Here is a 15590-nt window from a genome sequence, read left to right as displayed (position 1 = left end):
ACCGGTCACTGATCGTTGACGCATATATATTTCATGGCACCGGAATATATTCGGTTCGATCACTAGCTAGGCTAAGGGGGAAGGATACGGAGGCTGAGGTCCACCGGGCATGAACATTTTCAGTTAAATGGCGAGAGGTCAGAACAATACCGACACAACAGTTATCATTCCGATTTTCCATTTTCAATAAAACAGAAACTACGCCCTGATTCACACAATCCAAGGCAAATCTCGATATATTCCCTCTTGGATATGTAGTATCATTTTGGAGCAGAGCTCATCTACCTTGCAGACTACCTTATGCTTTTGTGATGTGGGGACGAGGAAAGGGCGTCGTCCACGTCTATTTAAAGTTATTTATTATTCCCTACAGTTTGGGTTTGGGTAACTCATATTTAGAAGGCTTATCGAACTAAATAAACGCATCATTTTATCTGTTGGGGTAATAGAAAGTCAGTCCAGGATGTACAGAGACAACTACTCTTTCTACTCTGAAGGTTTCTGAACATCCAACTGTTGACATTCAGGCAATTTGTGTCGACAATCAAAATGCCTGGTGCATGAAAGTTGCACTTTGCTTTCTGAAACCGTTTTCCCCCTTTCAGAACGCATCTTGGCCTTACCAAGTTGGTAAGGGGCAGTTGACTTCACACAACTTTCTGTCCAGTCCCCATCTTCTACGTGTCAATCAAAAACGATCGCATGCCCCTTATTCTTGCAACGGGACGGAGACAGGAACCGAAGTCTTTGGATGAAGAATATCACAACTTTTGATGGCTGCCATGGCTTCATGCACGGAGAAGTTCCTTTTCTAGAGCCAACGATATCATGAAGCGGAAAGTTGGGCTTGGATTTCTCTTTCAAAGTTCTCCAACAGTAGAGTTTAGATTCATTTTCTACATCTAGCATACAAGTAGATCACTCACGTGAAATCTTTTGTGAAATTAACAAAGATTTCATGAAGAGAGATTTTGAAAAACCGGTTAAGAGTGATACTAAATAGTACTCTGTCCCATAAGATCCTGTGTGTTGGTTTCTATGAAAGTCAAACTTCACAAAGTTTGAGCAAGTTTATAGAAAAATATATATATCAAATTTCATGATGAATCTAGAAATATTGATTTTGTAATCTATATGTTCATTAATTTTTCTATAAAACTTGGTCAAATTTTACACATTTGACTTCAATAATAATACACACTATTTTTTAGATTAAATATGCACTATATTTTGGGCCGGAGGGGGTATGTAACAGGCTATATTGTGTGTGCTTGCAAATATTTGCGCAAACATTTGACATTTTGGAATGCAAAATATCAAGAGAACAAGAATTAGAATACCATATTTTTTCTTCGAACGGGAGGTTAAACCCCCATCCTTTGCATCGCTGTGATGCACACATCTATTCTTATTAAATATTAAGCAAAATTACAGGATATGACATGAAGACCAATGACTTAGTCAACTTCTTCCACAGCAACGCCTTTAAGAAGGGATCGACGTCCTCACACAGTTGTCTCCTTGTCCAAGCAGAGACAACCTGTCCATAGGTGATCATCGAGAGCAGAGACCAGGAAAATCTCCTAGATTGTTCAACCGGGGGTTAAAACACTCCAATCACTTTAAAGACACAGACACAATTTACTACTCCCTCCGTTCCAAATTACTCTTCGTGGTTTTAGTTCAAATTTGAACTAAAACCACGACGAGTAATTTGAAACGAAGGGAGTAGATTTCAACATGAATTACAACTAGGATTTGTTAATTTCACTTTAGAGACACTCCAATCTCCTAGAAGCAAGAGGTCTTGCGGCCAATGATAAATGGGTCCCATAGGAGATTTCTTTCTTAAGCTACATGTATGGGATTCTGAGTATGCGCATCGCTTTGGCAGCCTTCAAATGCATACGAAGCGCCCTCCATAAACGTTACGAAGGCTGCCAATACAAAGACTCTGGTAGAGTTGTTCTTAGCATGTGCCTGCATCGTCGGTGTATGTTCATGACAGACACAAATGAACTAATAGCGGTTCTAATAATACATGTGCGGACGTATGCGGTCGTTAGTTCTACTTGTTAATATGGCACCCTCCAACTTGAGGTGTGGATATTTTGAATTGATGATTGCAAGATGATTGAACTGATTACATGGCTATTTCTTGCTGATCCACTCCCTCCCTTCTTTTACAGGGTGTGTATAGCGTATCTCCTGGCTTCATAGCTCTACAACTCCAAGCTTGTTTCATCTAATCATTTTTCCTCTTTTTTGTTGCGCGGTTTCCTGATTGCCTTTTTTTCTCTCTTAGGTCACCATAAAGATTTTTTTTATCTCGTTAGTAGCACGAATCCATGTGTATTGCTCTGTTCTGATTGTAGGATGTTTGCTATCATACCACACAAAGCAACTGATAAAAAAACAGACTGTTGGCACCAGAAGATGCTCAAAGGCGTTGCAGTGGCTCCCCCGGCTGCATTGTCTCCTCCCCGGACGGAAGGGCAAAGATAAATGTTGATGCTATTCCCTCCGTTCCAAAATAGATGACCCAACTTTGTACTAATTTTGTATTAAAGTTAGTATAAAGTTGAGTCATCTATTTTGAAACGGAGGGAGTAGCTCTGTAGCAAAGATGAGGTGGTGCATGCGTGCAAGGGACAAAAGACTGCCTTCTGAACGTGCTGACATGCATTGCATCCTGGAGCCCAACTGCTCCAATATCGCCCGTGAGATTAGGTCGCGGGCATGCTTTGATCTTGGATGCACCTCCCCTGATTTTTCAAGCATATTCCTACCAATTAATGCGAGTCCTTTGATTCGCAAAAAAAAAAAACTCAAAGCTACACCTAACCTTTGACTCACAACGCCCAATTATTAGATTTTGGATCACAATCATGGAAACGACGCGTCCCATTTCTAGCCTAGCTTCACCATGTGATACTTTTTACTTACAAGCCCACCACAAATTCAGCTCAGGACGAATGGACCATCAGTACTATGTAAGGAGAGCATAAAATCATTACCATGTACTCCCTCCGTTCCCTTATACCAGGCCACTAACAGTAACCGAGGCAAAATTTAATGATGTTTTCTCGTACTAGCAACTTATTTAATACTTGCATGCATGTAATCATAATGACACTATGCTACTTCCTTCTCATTCCTTCCTTGCATGCATGCGGGCGCATTAATGATCCCAGTTAATAAGAAGAAAAGTTGGCTTGCAAAATAGTCATTAGATTTTACCTAGGTACCTGTATTTTGAGTTTGTGGCCTTGTATAAGGGAATGGAGGGAGTATATATAATTAGCACAAATACAGGCTTGGTATAATTATGTCAGCACAGATTTGTTTTTCGAACTTGGTACAAATTTGTATTTAGTAGACCACATAATTGCGAAGTGAAGTTCTTACAAAACAGTATATATATCCACTGATTAAAGAAACAATAATCTAACCATTCGAGTTATATATCATCCCGCTCTCTGAAAAAACTGAATCTCTTTGTAAACAAGGACAATGGTGGACAGATACACCTAAACCAATAAATACTTTAGATATGCAAGCCATGGAGTAAAAAATAATAATCCAATAAGTAGGCCAAATAAATAAGCCAAGGATAGAAGTCTTTCATAAGTGAATGAAGGTAAAATATTGCTATCTTTATTTCACCTTTTTGTTTCACAAAATACACCAAAGACTATTGTAGAATACCAAGAATGCAAACTACTTACGTACAAAATTGCCTACAATTATAAACAGGTTTGGATGTGTGAGTGCTCACGAGGTTTCTGCAATCAAAGGATAGAATATAGTTAGACATGGCATTTTACATTGTGTGTAGTAGCATTTGTGCACTAAAATACTGAATATATCTGAATATTGGAATCTTGCAAAAAAATCATGAGTGGATTGCATTTTATTCACATGTTAAGTTGTGAACTATAGTATGATCTAAATGCTTTCTCTAAAACTACTCACAATGCCATGATCAAAACCAATGAAACCATTGAAAAGAGCAGCATATCTAAAAATGGAAAACATATCGCAGTGAGATGATCGAAAACAATAATGGAGTAAAACCAACACTTAAGGCACAGTTCAGAACAGAAATCTATGGTGAGGTTTAAACATGAAATTATTATTTAGAGATAAATATGTGTGAGACCAATTATTTAGCAGTAGAAACTTACCCTTCATCCTTCTGGTGTCTATAGTTGTTTCTGCTATTTCTTTGCGGGAAACATCTGCCAAAGATATAGGTGTTAGTGGGGGCGAGGAAACTTCGCTGCTCTCTCTGCTATGCCTAGACTCCAACAACTTATTCACAGTAATAATAGGTGTTCTTTGGCTGTTTGAAGGTATAGAATAGCTGCGAGTCATGGCAGCAGGTGGTCGTGGAAGCGGTGATGCTGTATTTGACGGTGGGGAGGCACGGGTAGGAATTTGCCGCCTTGATACCAAAGGACCAGAATATCCAACCAAACCAGGCCAGAGAGTGTCTAAAGCTGCAGGAGGCCTAGGCAGCTCATGAAGCTCACTAATTCTGGGGGATGTTGTTGGCAGTGAAGTTATCCTAGGGACTTTTGGAGCCACAGATGGAAGAGAACCTGGTCCATGTGATTTTGTTGACATAACACGAGGAGGATAATTTACTGATGCTCTGTGACCAGCAGCTGAAAACAAGGGTTTGCTTAACCCTGCTTTACTAGGAATTGGGCCAGAAAAAGATTCCCTCTTCATTTTCTTAGAATCTGAAGTGGAGTAGGAATAAACTAATGGTGATGATCTCCTCTCAGTACTTGATGGCATCTTAACAGGCCCGCTATACAAGGAGCTCGGCTTATAATCTTTCACGAGCGGAGAGGAATGCCACAAATTTGCTGCCACATGTGAACTCTCTGGTTTATCTGAATGAGGTGATCTGTTGGTGCCTGCTGAAGTGGAGATTTTATCATCAGCTGGTGTCGGGAGTTTGTAGGAATAATTTGTTCTACTTGACTGTAGTGGGCTCGAGAACATTGGAGAATTCAACTTGCGAAGCCTCACAGATGGATCAAGCACATTATCAGCAAAAATTGGTGCTGATTGAGTACCAAACTCAGGCTTCACTCGAGGAGCCGCAAAATCAGTCTCTATTTGTTTGCCATGTTCCTGTAAGTGAACAAATGACAATTAAAAGAACTTCAGGACACACTCAAAATGCTGCACCGTCAGACTTAAATAACAAGAGAGCAGGAGTATAAAAATAGTAAAAAAAACAAGGACTGGAACAAGCGAAGGAAGCAAGGACCATACACAAATCCCAATCTGATTATCACACTGTTATTTAAACCTTATATAGCAAGGAAGTTCAGATTAGTGTGCTGCATTGAGTGATATTATATGGAATGACATTTTGTACAACTATAATTAATAGTTCCCAGTATAGGCACACACCACTGACAAAAAAAATGACGTCAATCTGTAGGCTAAAAAGATGATGACAGTTTGCTTCAAGCAGGTGATCTGTATAGAAAATTGTGAAGAGTCTATATCAGAAATATTTATCACCAGCAAAAACTGAACGTCACTTCAACCAAAATATCAATGCCCCAAAACTCTCATCCAAAAAAAAGGAAAAAGAACTGATACGGCAGTAACTTGATATGGAAACAGGTCCACTTCAGGTTAACCTAGACAACCATGTGGCAGCACATACCATGGCTACACGTTTCCTTAAGAGAATGCTTGTAACCAGCATGTAACTCGTTGACCATGGAATGGCACGGGTAGCATGACTAGAAGTTCAAGGATTACCTGCTCATGTTCCTTCAGAGGTTTCGTGGGACTCGCCATATTAGACTGATCCAACTACAGACAAAACAAATGATGTTTAGAACTTAAAGGATAATAAAAAAAGGAGATAGGACAGGCATTTTAACATTCTTTAGTTAAAACATGGGAATGGAAAGTCTGGGTGAGCACTGTGATGCATCTGCCCAGGAATGGAATTGAGCTGTGCTGCCGTATAGACTCGGGGATCACCAAGCCCAGGTATGTGGGATGGCACATAAAAGGAGCACAAGAACGTTAGCTAGAAAGGACAGACCAGATCGGAAGTATCGTGTTCCTCTCATTTGGCACCTCTGCTCCGTATCTCTGATTCTGCTCTCCCGCAAATTCACCTCAGTTATCCCCAATTTACTACCAAATATCAATGCGATTTGTAAACAGCTATGGTGGACCATAACAGCAAAGTTTTTCAAAGCAAAATAGATAAGTCGTTGATATTTAGCGCGAAGGTAGTGTTTAATTTGCTGAAAGTTGCCAGGAGAAAAGAAAAATCAACCAAAACACGAGTCTAGGGGCTGTAGTAACACAAAACTACAACCCTGGTATTTTTAACTGATACTCTAGACTCAAGGGGCAAGCAGTAAAAAAAACATAATCATCTCAATTAGTCGGTTAAAGCGAACTCTAATAAACTAATAGACAGGGCGGCATGGCATTGACTATGGCAGTTGTTCGGCACATTTTCGGCTTCAGCCTGTAGGTGAGCTCGTCTCAATGAGCTCTTCTGAAAAAGTTTCATACTTTTGAGAAATGATCTGAAAAAGATAGTAATTCATTTAGTTTCCTGAGCATTCTAGACAAATTTCAACATATTTTTGCTCAGCTATTTGAAAGTGCCGACCTATTTTGTAAATTTGGAAAAAAATCAAAAATCTGAAGAAAAAATCACCACAAAAATACCAAAAAACTGAAGAAAAAAACTAGTAGTTCAATCTACGTCCTCTGAGTGTTCTGGCAAATTTTGAGCACATTTGACCAACCATTTGGAAGTTTGGACATATTTTGTAACTTCCGGCAAACATAGAACCAGCTCAGCTTCGGTTCGGCTCGAGCCGAGCTCAACTAATGGCTCAAGCCGAAAGTGAGTCGAGCCAGTGCCTTAGTCTGTCACATGTGGGTGCCGCCTGCCAGTTTTCTCTTCAGCTAACTAATCAACAGTTCAACATGATTATGAGTTCTTTTTAGTTATTACTTACCCCCAGAGTCTGGAGTATCAGTTCAAAACCCCTAGAGTTATGGTTCTGCGTTATTAGCCCCTAGAGTTGTGCCTTCCAGCTAAGAATACAAATGAGTACCAACTTATTTGGGCTTCAGTCCTATCCTCGCCTAAAATGTTTAACGTGGTGTTATTATATTTGGAACCTCAACTAATATATGTTTCTACTGTTTAAACTCTCATGTGGAAACCCCAGCACTATCATACTTTGAGCATACATAGAGGCCACCACCACTACTGCTCTAGAGCGATACATGTCTAACCATACAGTTACCAGCCTATTCTTAGATCCAGTTTTTCAGAAGTTCTGGGATGGTAGTTCTTCGGCTCATTTGGCCATGGTAACCAAAAATGGTCTAGAAAACAGGAATTAGGGAAAAGCCAAGAACTGGCTTTCTGATTAAAATTAGCATCAACAGGAAGCACTCTGAAAACCAATTACCTTCACAACAGTTACCGGTTAAAATTTAACAAAATGAAATGAATATCAGCAGCATAGTTTCTCCTGATGTTAGTTCGTTACCATTAGATGCAATCCTCATGAACCTTTTTTTTCTTAAATGATCAAGTGGCAGGCCCATCTAATTCTTCCCAAGTATTCTTTTGTTATGTGGAAAAGATTACAGAAGAACACAGGCTATAGCAGTAAAAATTCACATTGCTGCGGCATGCAATTCACATGTTGCGACACAAGTTCAGCAGGCTAGGGAGCTGAGCAGAGGCAGGAGTTGGTGTTTGAGTCGGCTCAGAGCTGGAGCCCATAGATTACAAAAGACATAGTTGTAATCAGCAAGCAGAAGTCCTAGTTGGTTTCTTAGTCTAAACAGGCATGCCACTTTAAAACATGGGCACTGTATGAAGAGAGACGACTGTAATCTTTTGTTCTGAAGCAATACTCCTCATCCCTCTTCTCCCCTCTCACCCCATTATCCAATTGTATGCTGCTCTCCAGCATCACAGCATCAAAACCTCATGTTAGGAAGCTGGCCAAGGGGAGTGCCACGACTACTAACTGACACCGAAAGAAACAGACTATGCGGTCACAAAAAAACTTGAGTGTTGACCAGCACAGATAAATCTTCGCAAAGTGCTCATATTAGGAGATACTGGATACTGATATAGTACAAAGTGAGAATAGATGAAGTTTTTAGTAGATGAGTCAAATAACGATTGAATGGACGAGTTGGGAAAAGGTTAGCTTACATCCATTGAACTTCTGGAAGCAGGAAAGTTTATCCCGTAGTCAAAACTCAACTCACTGCCCTCACTATGATTGTCCTGGTAAGAGCTGTAATCATCATTATCAGTGTCATCATCTAGTCCACTGAAGTGATAATCAATGTGCTGCTTCTCAGCAACTGCTTTTACATGAGGTTCTAGAGCCTCTAGATACTTCAACCCTTTCCTGAAAAAACTCAACTGAAAGTTCAAACAATTATGAGATGATTATAGTGTATACCACCGTATGAACCATATTAAATTATTAATAGCTGCTGTGAAGAAGAGTTAAAGTACCTGAGCAGCATGATGGCGAGCAGCCTGTGTTAAAATACTCAAGAATTGACCTTGCTTCAATGATTTCATGCGAAATATGAATAATGTTGCATCTTCTTGGTACTCGAGATAGGACGCTTGCAATTGTTCTGGGGAGAATGTTTCAGTTTTGGGATGCCTTGATCGTCCTTTATCTTTATAGGCTGACCGCATGGTTTCATATTCCTCTCTGAAGCAAAAAAAAAAACACATTTTTTAGAACTTGGAGAGAGAAAAGGTAAATGTGATAAATTCAAGGTAAAGTTTGTACCTTTTCTGATCACAGTGGTCCTTCATTTCCTGCATCAGTAAGAATGAAAGGGACAGCGTGTCATGGTTTCATAAATTGAAGTATAAAAGGAATTCAATTAGTTAGTTAGTATTCAGAAATGATGTAATTACAGCACGAACACTAAATTGGAATGACATTACGAAATGTGAAGGTAGCAACTAATTGTATTAATTAAGCTGAGACAACCACAGCCAAAAAGATCAAACCTCTACAACTTGCAGCTCCTTGAGAAGAGACTCTGAAGGGTTTGTGATTGTATTTATGATATTTGTGCGCTGAAAAAAAATAACAATTACAGGTCAGAGTATTACAGTACATGGAAGATGACAGTATGGCAACTTCTAAGACTGTTTCAGTTCAATGTTACTAAGGTAGAAAGAAAATTTACATAGTTATCCACAAACTTTTGTAGTTCGAATTGAGCCTTTCCTAGCATCATCAGCACCCTGCCTGCAGGTAAAAGACCACATGAATAACGCAAGAGGACCAAATACTTCTATGACTAAGGAAGTAGACCTCCAAAACAAACAACACAAGAATTTTGCTCTCGATTCACTGAAATCCGACTATCACCTTGTTCCATAAGAAAACGAATGGACAGATCTAGAATAATCAAATGCATAGAAAAAGTAGCATCAGGGGTATTTGTTTTTCATGAAGGATCTGGTAATTTTGACGAAGAAAAAAAACAGTAACATGAAACATAACAGAGTTAGCTTTATTAATCAAGAAATGTCCTTTGCTGCAAAAACTGCAAAGAATAAATCCAGGAATGCAAGTTTCCACATAATATGTGCTTATAAATTCAGACAACTCACCACTGTCATCATCATCGCAATCCAATGCAGTTTTCTCAAGTAAGCAAGTTCCCATTTCTTCCATAGCTTCTGCAAACTCTGTGTACATTTGATCACAATGAATTATGAAAGTACTATTACACGAGCACACACTCTCTATTAGAACTTACTTGGGCACCGTTGTCCCATTACAAATTACTATATCAAAGAAATGTTATAGCATACCATATACACTATTTGTTGTTGCAGCTGCAGCCGAAAGCAAGCTATCATAACAAGTTCTCATTTCCTCCATCTCCTGCAAAATAAGAACCTCACATAAGTTGGGCTACAAAAACATATTTCCATCAGACTGATAATCTTTGCACCTGTCAGTGACAGGTGAACTGTGAGCACTAACAAATAGCAGGAAAAACCATTCTGACAGGAGTTTGGCAGTCTGGATCCATTAGATCACGTTGTACAAAAGCTAAGGTTTGGCCCAATTCATATAGATATTTGAAGTTTTGATCCTACAAGGGCAAAGTAGATGAGCAAATAGTATATCGTCAACAGCTTTGAGATTCACTGCTTGCTAGAAACATGCCCCATCGGCAAATGACAAATGGCAGTGGTAGCCTTCTAGCGAAACGAACCAGCATACAAAAACAAACCATCCTACATTTAACATTGGCATGCTTAAATCTTCTCCTTCATTATCGCCGCGTCCAAAAGCGTCAACTTTTTATTCTTTACCCCAAAACATCAAAAAGAAAAACTAAATGAAACAAAATACTTCTTGCGGATTAATCAGAGCACTGCACTCATCCACCGTACTGCTCTACGACTCTAGCCATGACTAAAATCCCGTAGTCCCTTTCAAGCATCTATCAACGATTCAATCACTTTCATCTAAGTTGGACTGACTACATTGCTGTTGAAATGGACGATGCTGGTATGACTCAGCAGCCATTACTCCCTAAATATAAAAGATTTTTTTATATTAATCTTGAACATATATATAATCAGCAGCAAACACTACATATTTTGATAAGTACATCACAATCATCAGCCAAGTTAAGTTTATCGCATATAAAAAATTACTCCACTAATGACTTTGAATTGCTGACCCGAGACTCGTTCCAGATAGCACCTTTCTCCAATAAAAGTTTCCTGCCGTAGACTTTGACCAGCAGAGCCAAGCCACAAATATCAAACGCGTGTAACAGCCAGAATAACACATAAAACAATCAGCTCTCACAAATTTCACATATTATAGAAATATAAAAATATCGTTACAGCAGTCGCATAGAACTCTTGCTTCGTTCATCCTCACGCATATAGAAGAAGAAAGGCAGACGAAGAGAAAAAAAAACGATCTCTCTGTCCCTCGCTGGAGTTTGATTCCCTTCGATCTCACATAATCGCCACGGGCAAAAACAATTCACCGCAGCCAACAAGGACCGATATACACACAAAAACAAAATAGAAACAGCCCGGCAATACCGCTAACTTCTCGATCGGCCAAGCCCCTCGCGATCCAATTTAAGGGCGTATTCCGAACCAGCAGCGCGTAATGATTCCAGGAAAAGAAATCGTGGTCAGAATAGGGAGTCGGCGAAACCTGGGCAGCGTCGACGAGGTTGTCGAGCTTGGCGGGCGGCGGCCGTTGGTCCTTCTTCTCCTTGTGGTGGTGGGGGAGGGCGAGGCCCCGGAACTTGCGCAATGGCGATTTCATCGTCGAATCCAGAAACCAGCGCCAATTCGCGCCCCGGCGATGATTCGAAGAGGGGAGAGGAGGGAGAAAGGGGAGGTTTGTTTCTTGTTTGACAGGATGGATTTCGGAAGACCAGAAATGGAGGAGGGAGAATACGATGTCTTCCTTTATGGAGATGCTACTGGTGTTTTGGGAACGGAAAATAATTGTAAACAATTTGGTCCATGTTTGACCTGACGCAACCAGTTTGACCAGAAAAAAGAGAGAGAATATCCCCTCGCTCAATAAATGGGAAGATGAGAACAAACTGTAAAACAATGGGGTATTATTTCCGCAACCTTCCCCTCCCCTCAGCCCATGCTGACCCTTGAGACGTGATGGAACCCTTGATGGACTTTCAGACTTCTCCGAAAGTTTCCGCAACCTTCTGGAAGCTTCCCGGTACAATACCAAAAAAACTGAAAAAATTTCTGGAACCCTGAAAAAAATCTTTACCTCCGGACCATACCGGAGCTCCTCGTGACGTCCGGACTCTCATCCAGGACTCCGAACAATATTCAGTCACTAAAATGCATGTCCCAATATTACTTTAGCGTCACCGAACGTTAAACGTGCGGACCCTACGGGTTCGAGAATTATTTAGACATGACCGAGACTCCTCTCCGGTCAATAACCAATAGCGGAACCTGGATGCCCATATTGGTTTCTACATATTACACGAAGATCTTTTATCGGATAAACCACGATGTCAAGGATTCAGTAAATGTTATATGCAGTTCCCTTCGTCCGTCGATGTGTTAATTGCCCGAGATTCGATCGTCGGTATCTCCATACCTACTTCAATCTCATTACCGACAAGTCTCTTTACTCGTTCCGTAATACAAGATCTCGTGACTAAATTATTAGTCACATTGCTTGCAAGCCCTTTACGATGTTGTATTACTGATGACCCACAAGTATATGGGATCAATTGTAGCTCTTTTTGATAAGTAAGAGTGTCAAACCCAACGAGGAGCAGAAGGAAATGACAAGTGGTTTTCAGCAAGGTAATGTCTGCAATTGCTGAAATTGTAAGTAACAGAGTAGTTTGATAGCAAGATAATTTGTAACGAGCAAGTAACGATAGTAGTAACAAAAGTGCAGCAAGGTAGCCCAATCCTTTTGAGGCAAAGGACAGGCCAAAACGGTCTCTTATAATAAGCAAAGCGTTCTTGAGGGTACACGGGAATTTCATCTAGTCACTTTTATCATGTTGGTTCAATTTGTGTTCGCTACTTCGATAATTTGATATATGGATGGACCGGTGCTTAGGTGTTGTTCTTATTTGAACAAACCTCCTACTTATGATTAACCCTCTCGCAACCATCTGCGACTATGAGAAAAGTATTAAGAATAAATTTTAACCATAGCATTAAACTTTTTGATCCAATCAGTCCCTTACAGAATAGCGCATAAACTAGGGTTTAATCTTCTGTCACTCTCGCAACCCATCATCTAATTACTACTCCACAATGCATTTCTCACGTGACCTCAAGAACAAAGTAACTACTCACAAATGATAATTATGCTCAATATCAAAGGGGTATTAAATAGCATATTGGATCTGAACATATAATCTTCCACCAAATAAACCATATAGTAATCAAATACAAGATGTAATCAACACTACTAGTCACCCACAAGCACCAATATATAGTTCCGGTAACAAGATTGAACACAAGAGATGAACTAGGGTTTGAGATGAGATGGTGTTGTTGAAGATGTTGATGGAGATTGCCCTCCCCAAGATGGGAGAGTTGTTGGTGATGATGATGACGATGATTTCCCCCTCCGGAGGGAAGTTCCCTCGGCGGAATCGCTCCGCCGGAGGGCAAAAAGTGCTCCTGTCCAAATTCCGCCTCGAGATGGCGGCGCTCCGTCCCGAAAGTCCTCTCCTTATTTTTTCTAGGTCAAAATGACTTATATACCAGAATATGGGCACCGGAGGTGGGCCTGGGTGAGCACAACCCACCAGGGCGTGCCTGGGCTCCCTGCAGCGCCCAGGTGGGTTGTGCCCACCTAATGGGCCCCTCTCTAGTACTTATTTGCTCCAATATTCCTCATATATTACATAAAAAATTCTCCGTAAAGTTTTAGCTTGTTTGGAGTTGTGCAGAATAGGTGGCGTGACGTAGCTTTTCTAGGTCCAGATTTCCAGCTGCCGGAATTATCCCTCTTTGTGTGTACCTTGCATATTATGAGAGAAAAGGCATTAGAATTACTCCAAAAAGCATTATTATGCATAAAAACATCATAAATAACAGTAGGAAAACATGATGCAAAATGGAGGTATCAACTCCCCCAAGCTTAGACCTCGCTTGTCCTCAAGCGAAAACTGAAATCAAAAAACATGTCCACATGCTTAGAGAGAGAGAGGTGTCGATAAAAACAAAATACGGACATAGAAGCATCATGTAGATTATTATAACAACAACAAATTTAAATATAAAACTTTTATCATAGAACTTTTATCATAAACTTCTCATGAACAAGTGACAATTCATCACACTAATCGAAATATAAAGCATAAACTCTATTAGAAACCAACAAACTATGTTCTTAGTCAACTTTGCAACTACAATTCATCATCTTTTCGGGAAGGGTCACTTATCGGAGCCTTTAGGCAAGTCCACATACCTAACCATCATATAGTCTTCTATAATTGCTAACACTCACCGCATACACATGAGCAAAACGTTTCAACCGGACAAATAGAAAGATAGGGGCTTATGGTTTCGCCTCCCAAAGTATTCACCTCAAGGGTGATGTCAACAATAATAACTCATGCTACCCATATTCAACTGGACATATGTGCCTAGATCTTCCCTCACCATATAATGCTTGCCAAAAGAGAAAATAAAAAGGAATAGAGAGAAAAACTTTGACTCTTTGCATAAAAGTAAATACATAAAGGTAAAAGATAGGCCCTTCGCAGAGGGAAGCAGAGGTTGCCATGTGCTTATTTGGTTGTATGCTCAATCCCTTAGTGCAAAAGAACGTCACGTTGTATTGCCCCTTGTGATGGCAACCTTTATTATGCAGTCTATCGCTTTTATTCTTCACCATCACAAGTTCGTACAACGCTCAATTTTCTCTTACACTAAATGATCTCACACTTTTAGAAGCAATTTTTATTGCCTTATTGCACCGATGACAACTTACTTGAGGGATTTTGCTCAATCCCTAGGTAGGTATAGTGGACTCTTGAAAATGAAATTTGGGTTTAAGGGTTTTTGGATGCACAAGTAGTATCTCTACTTAGTGCAGAATTTTTGGCTAGAAAAGATAAGGGGGCAAGCACCACATGTTAAAGGATCTATGACAATATAACTTCTATGTGAATATGAACAAATATAAATCATTACGTTGTCTTCCTTGTCCAACGTCAACAATTTTGGCATATAATATTTTGATGGGGGCTCACAATCACAAAAGATTTCTAGGATAGTGTATTTATATGTGAATCTTCTCTTCCCTTATTAATTCTTTCATGAGTTGCATCATCGACCAATGCTATGTTTGTCAATCTCTAATAAAAATTTCTACTTACATTTCCTTATGTGGTGTCATCACCTACCATAAGATTAGCATATGATCTTTTTCATTTATTTCCTTTCTTTTTATTGCATCATGAAAGTAAAGAAAGCAAAAAACTCAAACTAAACTTTATTATATATCTCGCACACGATTACAAGGATAGATCACTAAGCAAACTCTCGGAAAGAAAGAATCGAACTAAACTTTTATTCATCTAAAGCAAAGGATCGAACTAAAATAAGTAAAGGCAAAAGATAGTGGGGATGATACGATACCGGGGCACCTCCCCCAAGCTTGGCGGAAGCCAAGGGGAGTGCCCATACCCGATACTCAATTTTCTTTTGGTGATGAAGAAGAAGGTGGTGGTGATGATGTAGAGATCTTGTCCTTGGGTTTCCATGGCAGAGATCCACCATCATAAGAGAAGGAGTGAGTCTCACGAGTCCTGCAACCGGCAGCCAAACTCATACCTTTAAACCTCGCCTCATATTCAAAGACTTGGTTTTGGAGATCGTAGATCTGGCTTTGGAGGAAGTTGATTTGCTCGTTGAGGGTGAATACAATGTCCTTCATGGACTTTCCATCCACCTTGAGATCACGGGTAAGGTTCGTGACCATGAGGTGATTGGCATTGAGTCCGCGCTCCACCAT

General features: G+C 40.0%; 1 protein-coding gene across 2 annotated transcripts; it reads right to left on the bottom strand.

Annotated features, from left to right (window-relative positions):
- Positions 1-3631: 3631 nt before the first annotated feature.
- Positions 3632-11556, bottom strand: LOC123053160 (uncharacterized protein At2g33490). Of its 2 annotated transcripts, XM_044476576.1 has the most exons (11): positions 11271-11556; positions 9893-9965; positions 9689-9766; positions 9259-9320; positions 9077-9145; positions 8850-8878; positions 8561-8768; positions 8249-8464; positions 5794-5847; positions 4188-5148; positions 3632-3785 (listed from the first exon to the last, which is right to left on the bottom strand). In XM_044476576.1, the coding sequence occupies exons 1-11, from the start codon at positions 11382-11384 to the stop codon at positions 3775-3777; spliced, it is 1875 nt and encodes a 624-aa protein (XP_044332511.1). In that variant the 5' UTR covers positions 11385-11556; the 3' UTR covers positions 3632-3774. The 2 variants fall into 2 exon arrangements, with proteins under 2 accessions (XP_044332511.1, XP_044332510.1); XM_044476575.1 differs by lacking the exon at positions 3632-3785 and having other exon boundaries at positions 3819-5148.
- Between the last annotated feature and the right edge of the window lie 4034 nt (positions 11557-15590).

This window comes from Triticum aestivum, chromosome 2D (assembly GCF_018294505.1).
Source record: "Triticum aestivum cultivar Chinese Spring chromosome 2D, IWGSC CS RefSeq v2.1, whole genome shotgun sequence".
Classification (NCBI taxonomy): Eukaryota; Viridiplantae; Streptophyta; class Magnoliopsida; order Poales; family Poaceae; genus Triticum; species Triticum aestivum.
Note: the sequence above shows the minus strand (reverse complement) of the source record. Positions and strands in the feature narration are given on the sequence as shown.

Excerpts from the sequence above, each read along its gene's own strand:
- LOC123053160 (XM_044476575.1), bottom strand. The coding sequence starts at position 11,384 with ATGAAATCGCCATTGCGCAAGTTCCGGGGCCTCGCCCTCCCCCACCAC. Across the intron at positions 9,321-9,688 it reads TTGCGATGATGATGACAGTG|GCAGGGTGCTGATGATGCTA; the intron begins GTGAGTTGTCTG and ends TTTTACCTGCAG. Across the intron at positions 5,848-8,248 it reads CTTCCAGAAGTTCAATGGAT|TTGGATCAGTCTAATATGGC; the intron begins GTAAGCTAACCT and ends TTTTGTCTGTAG.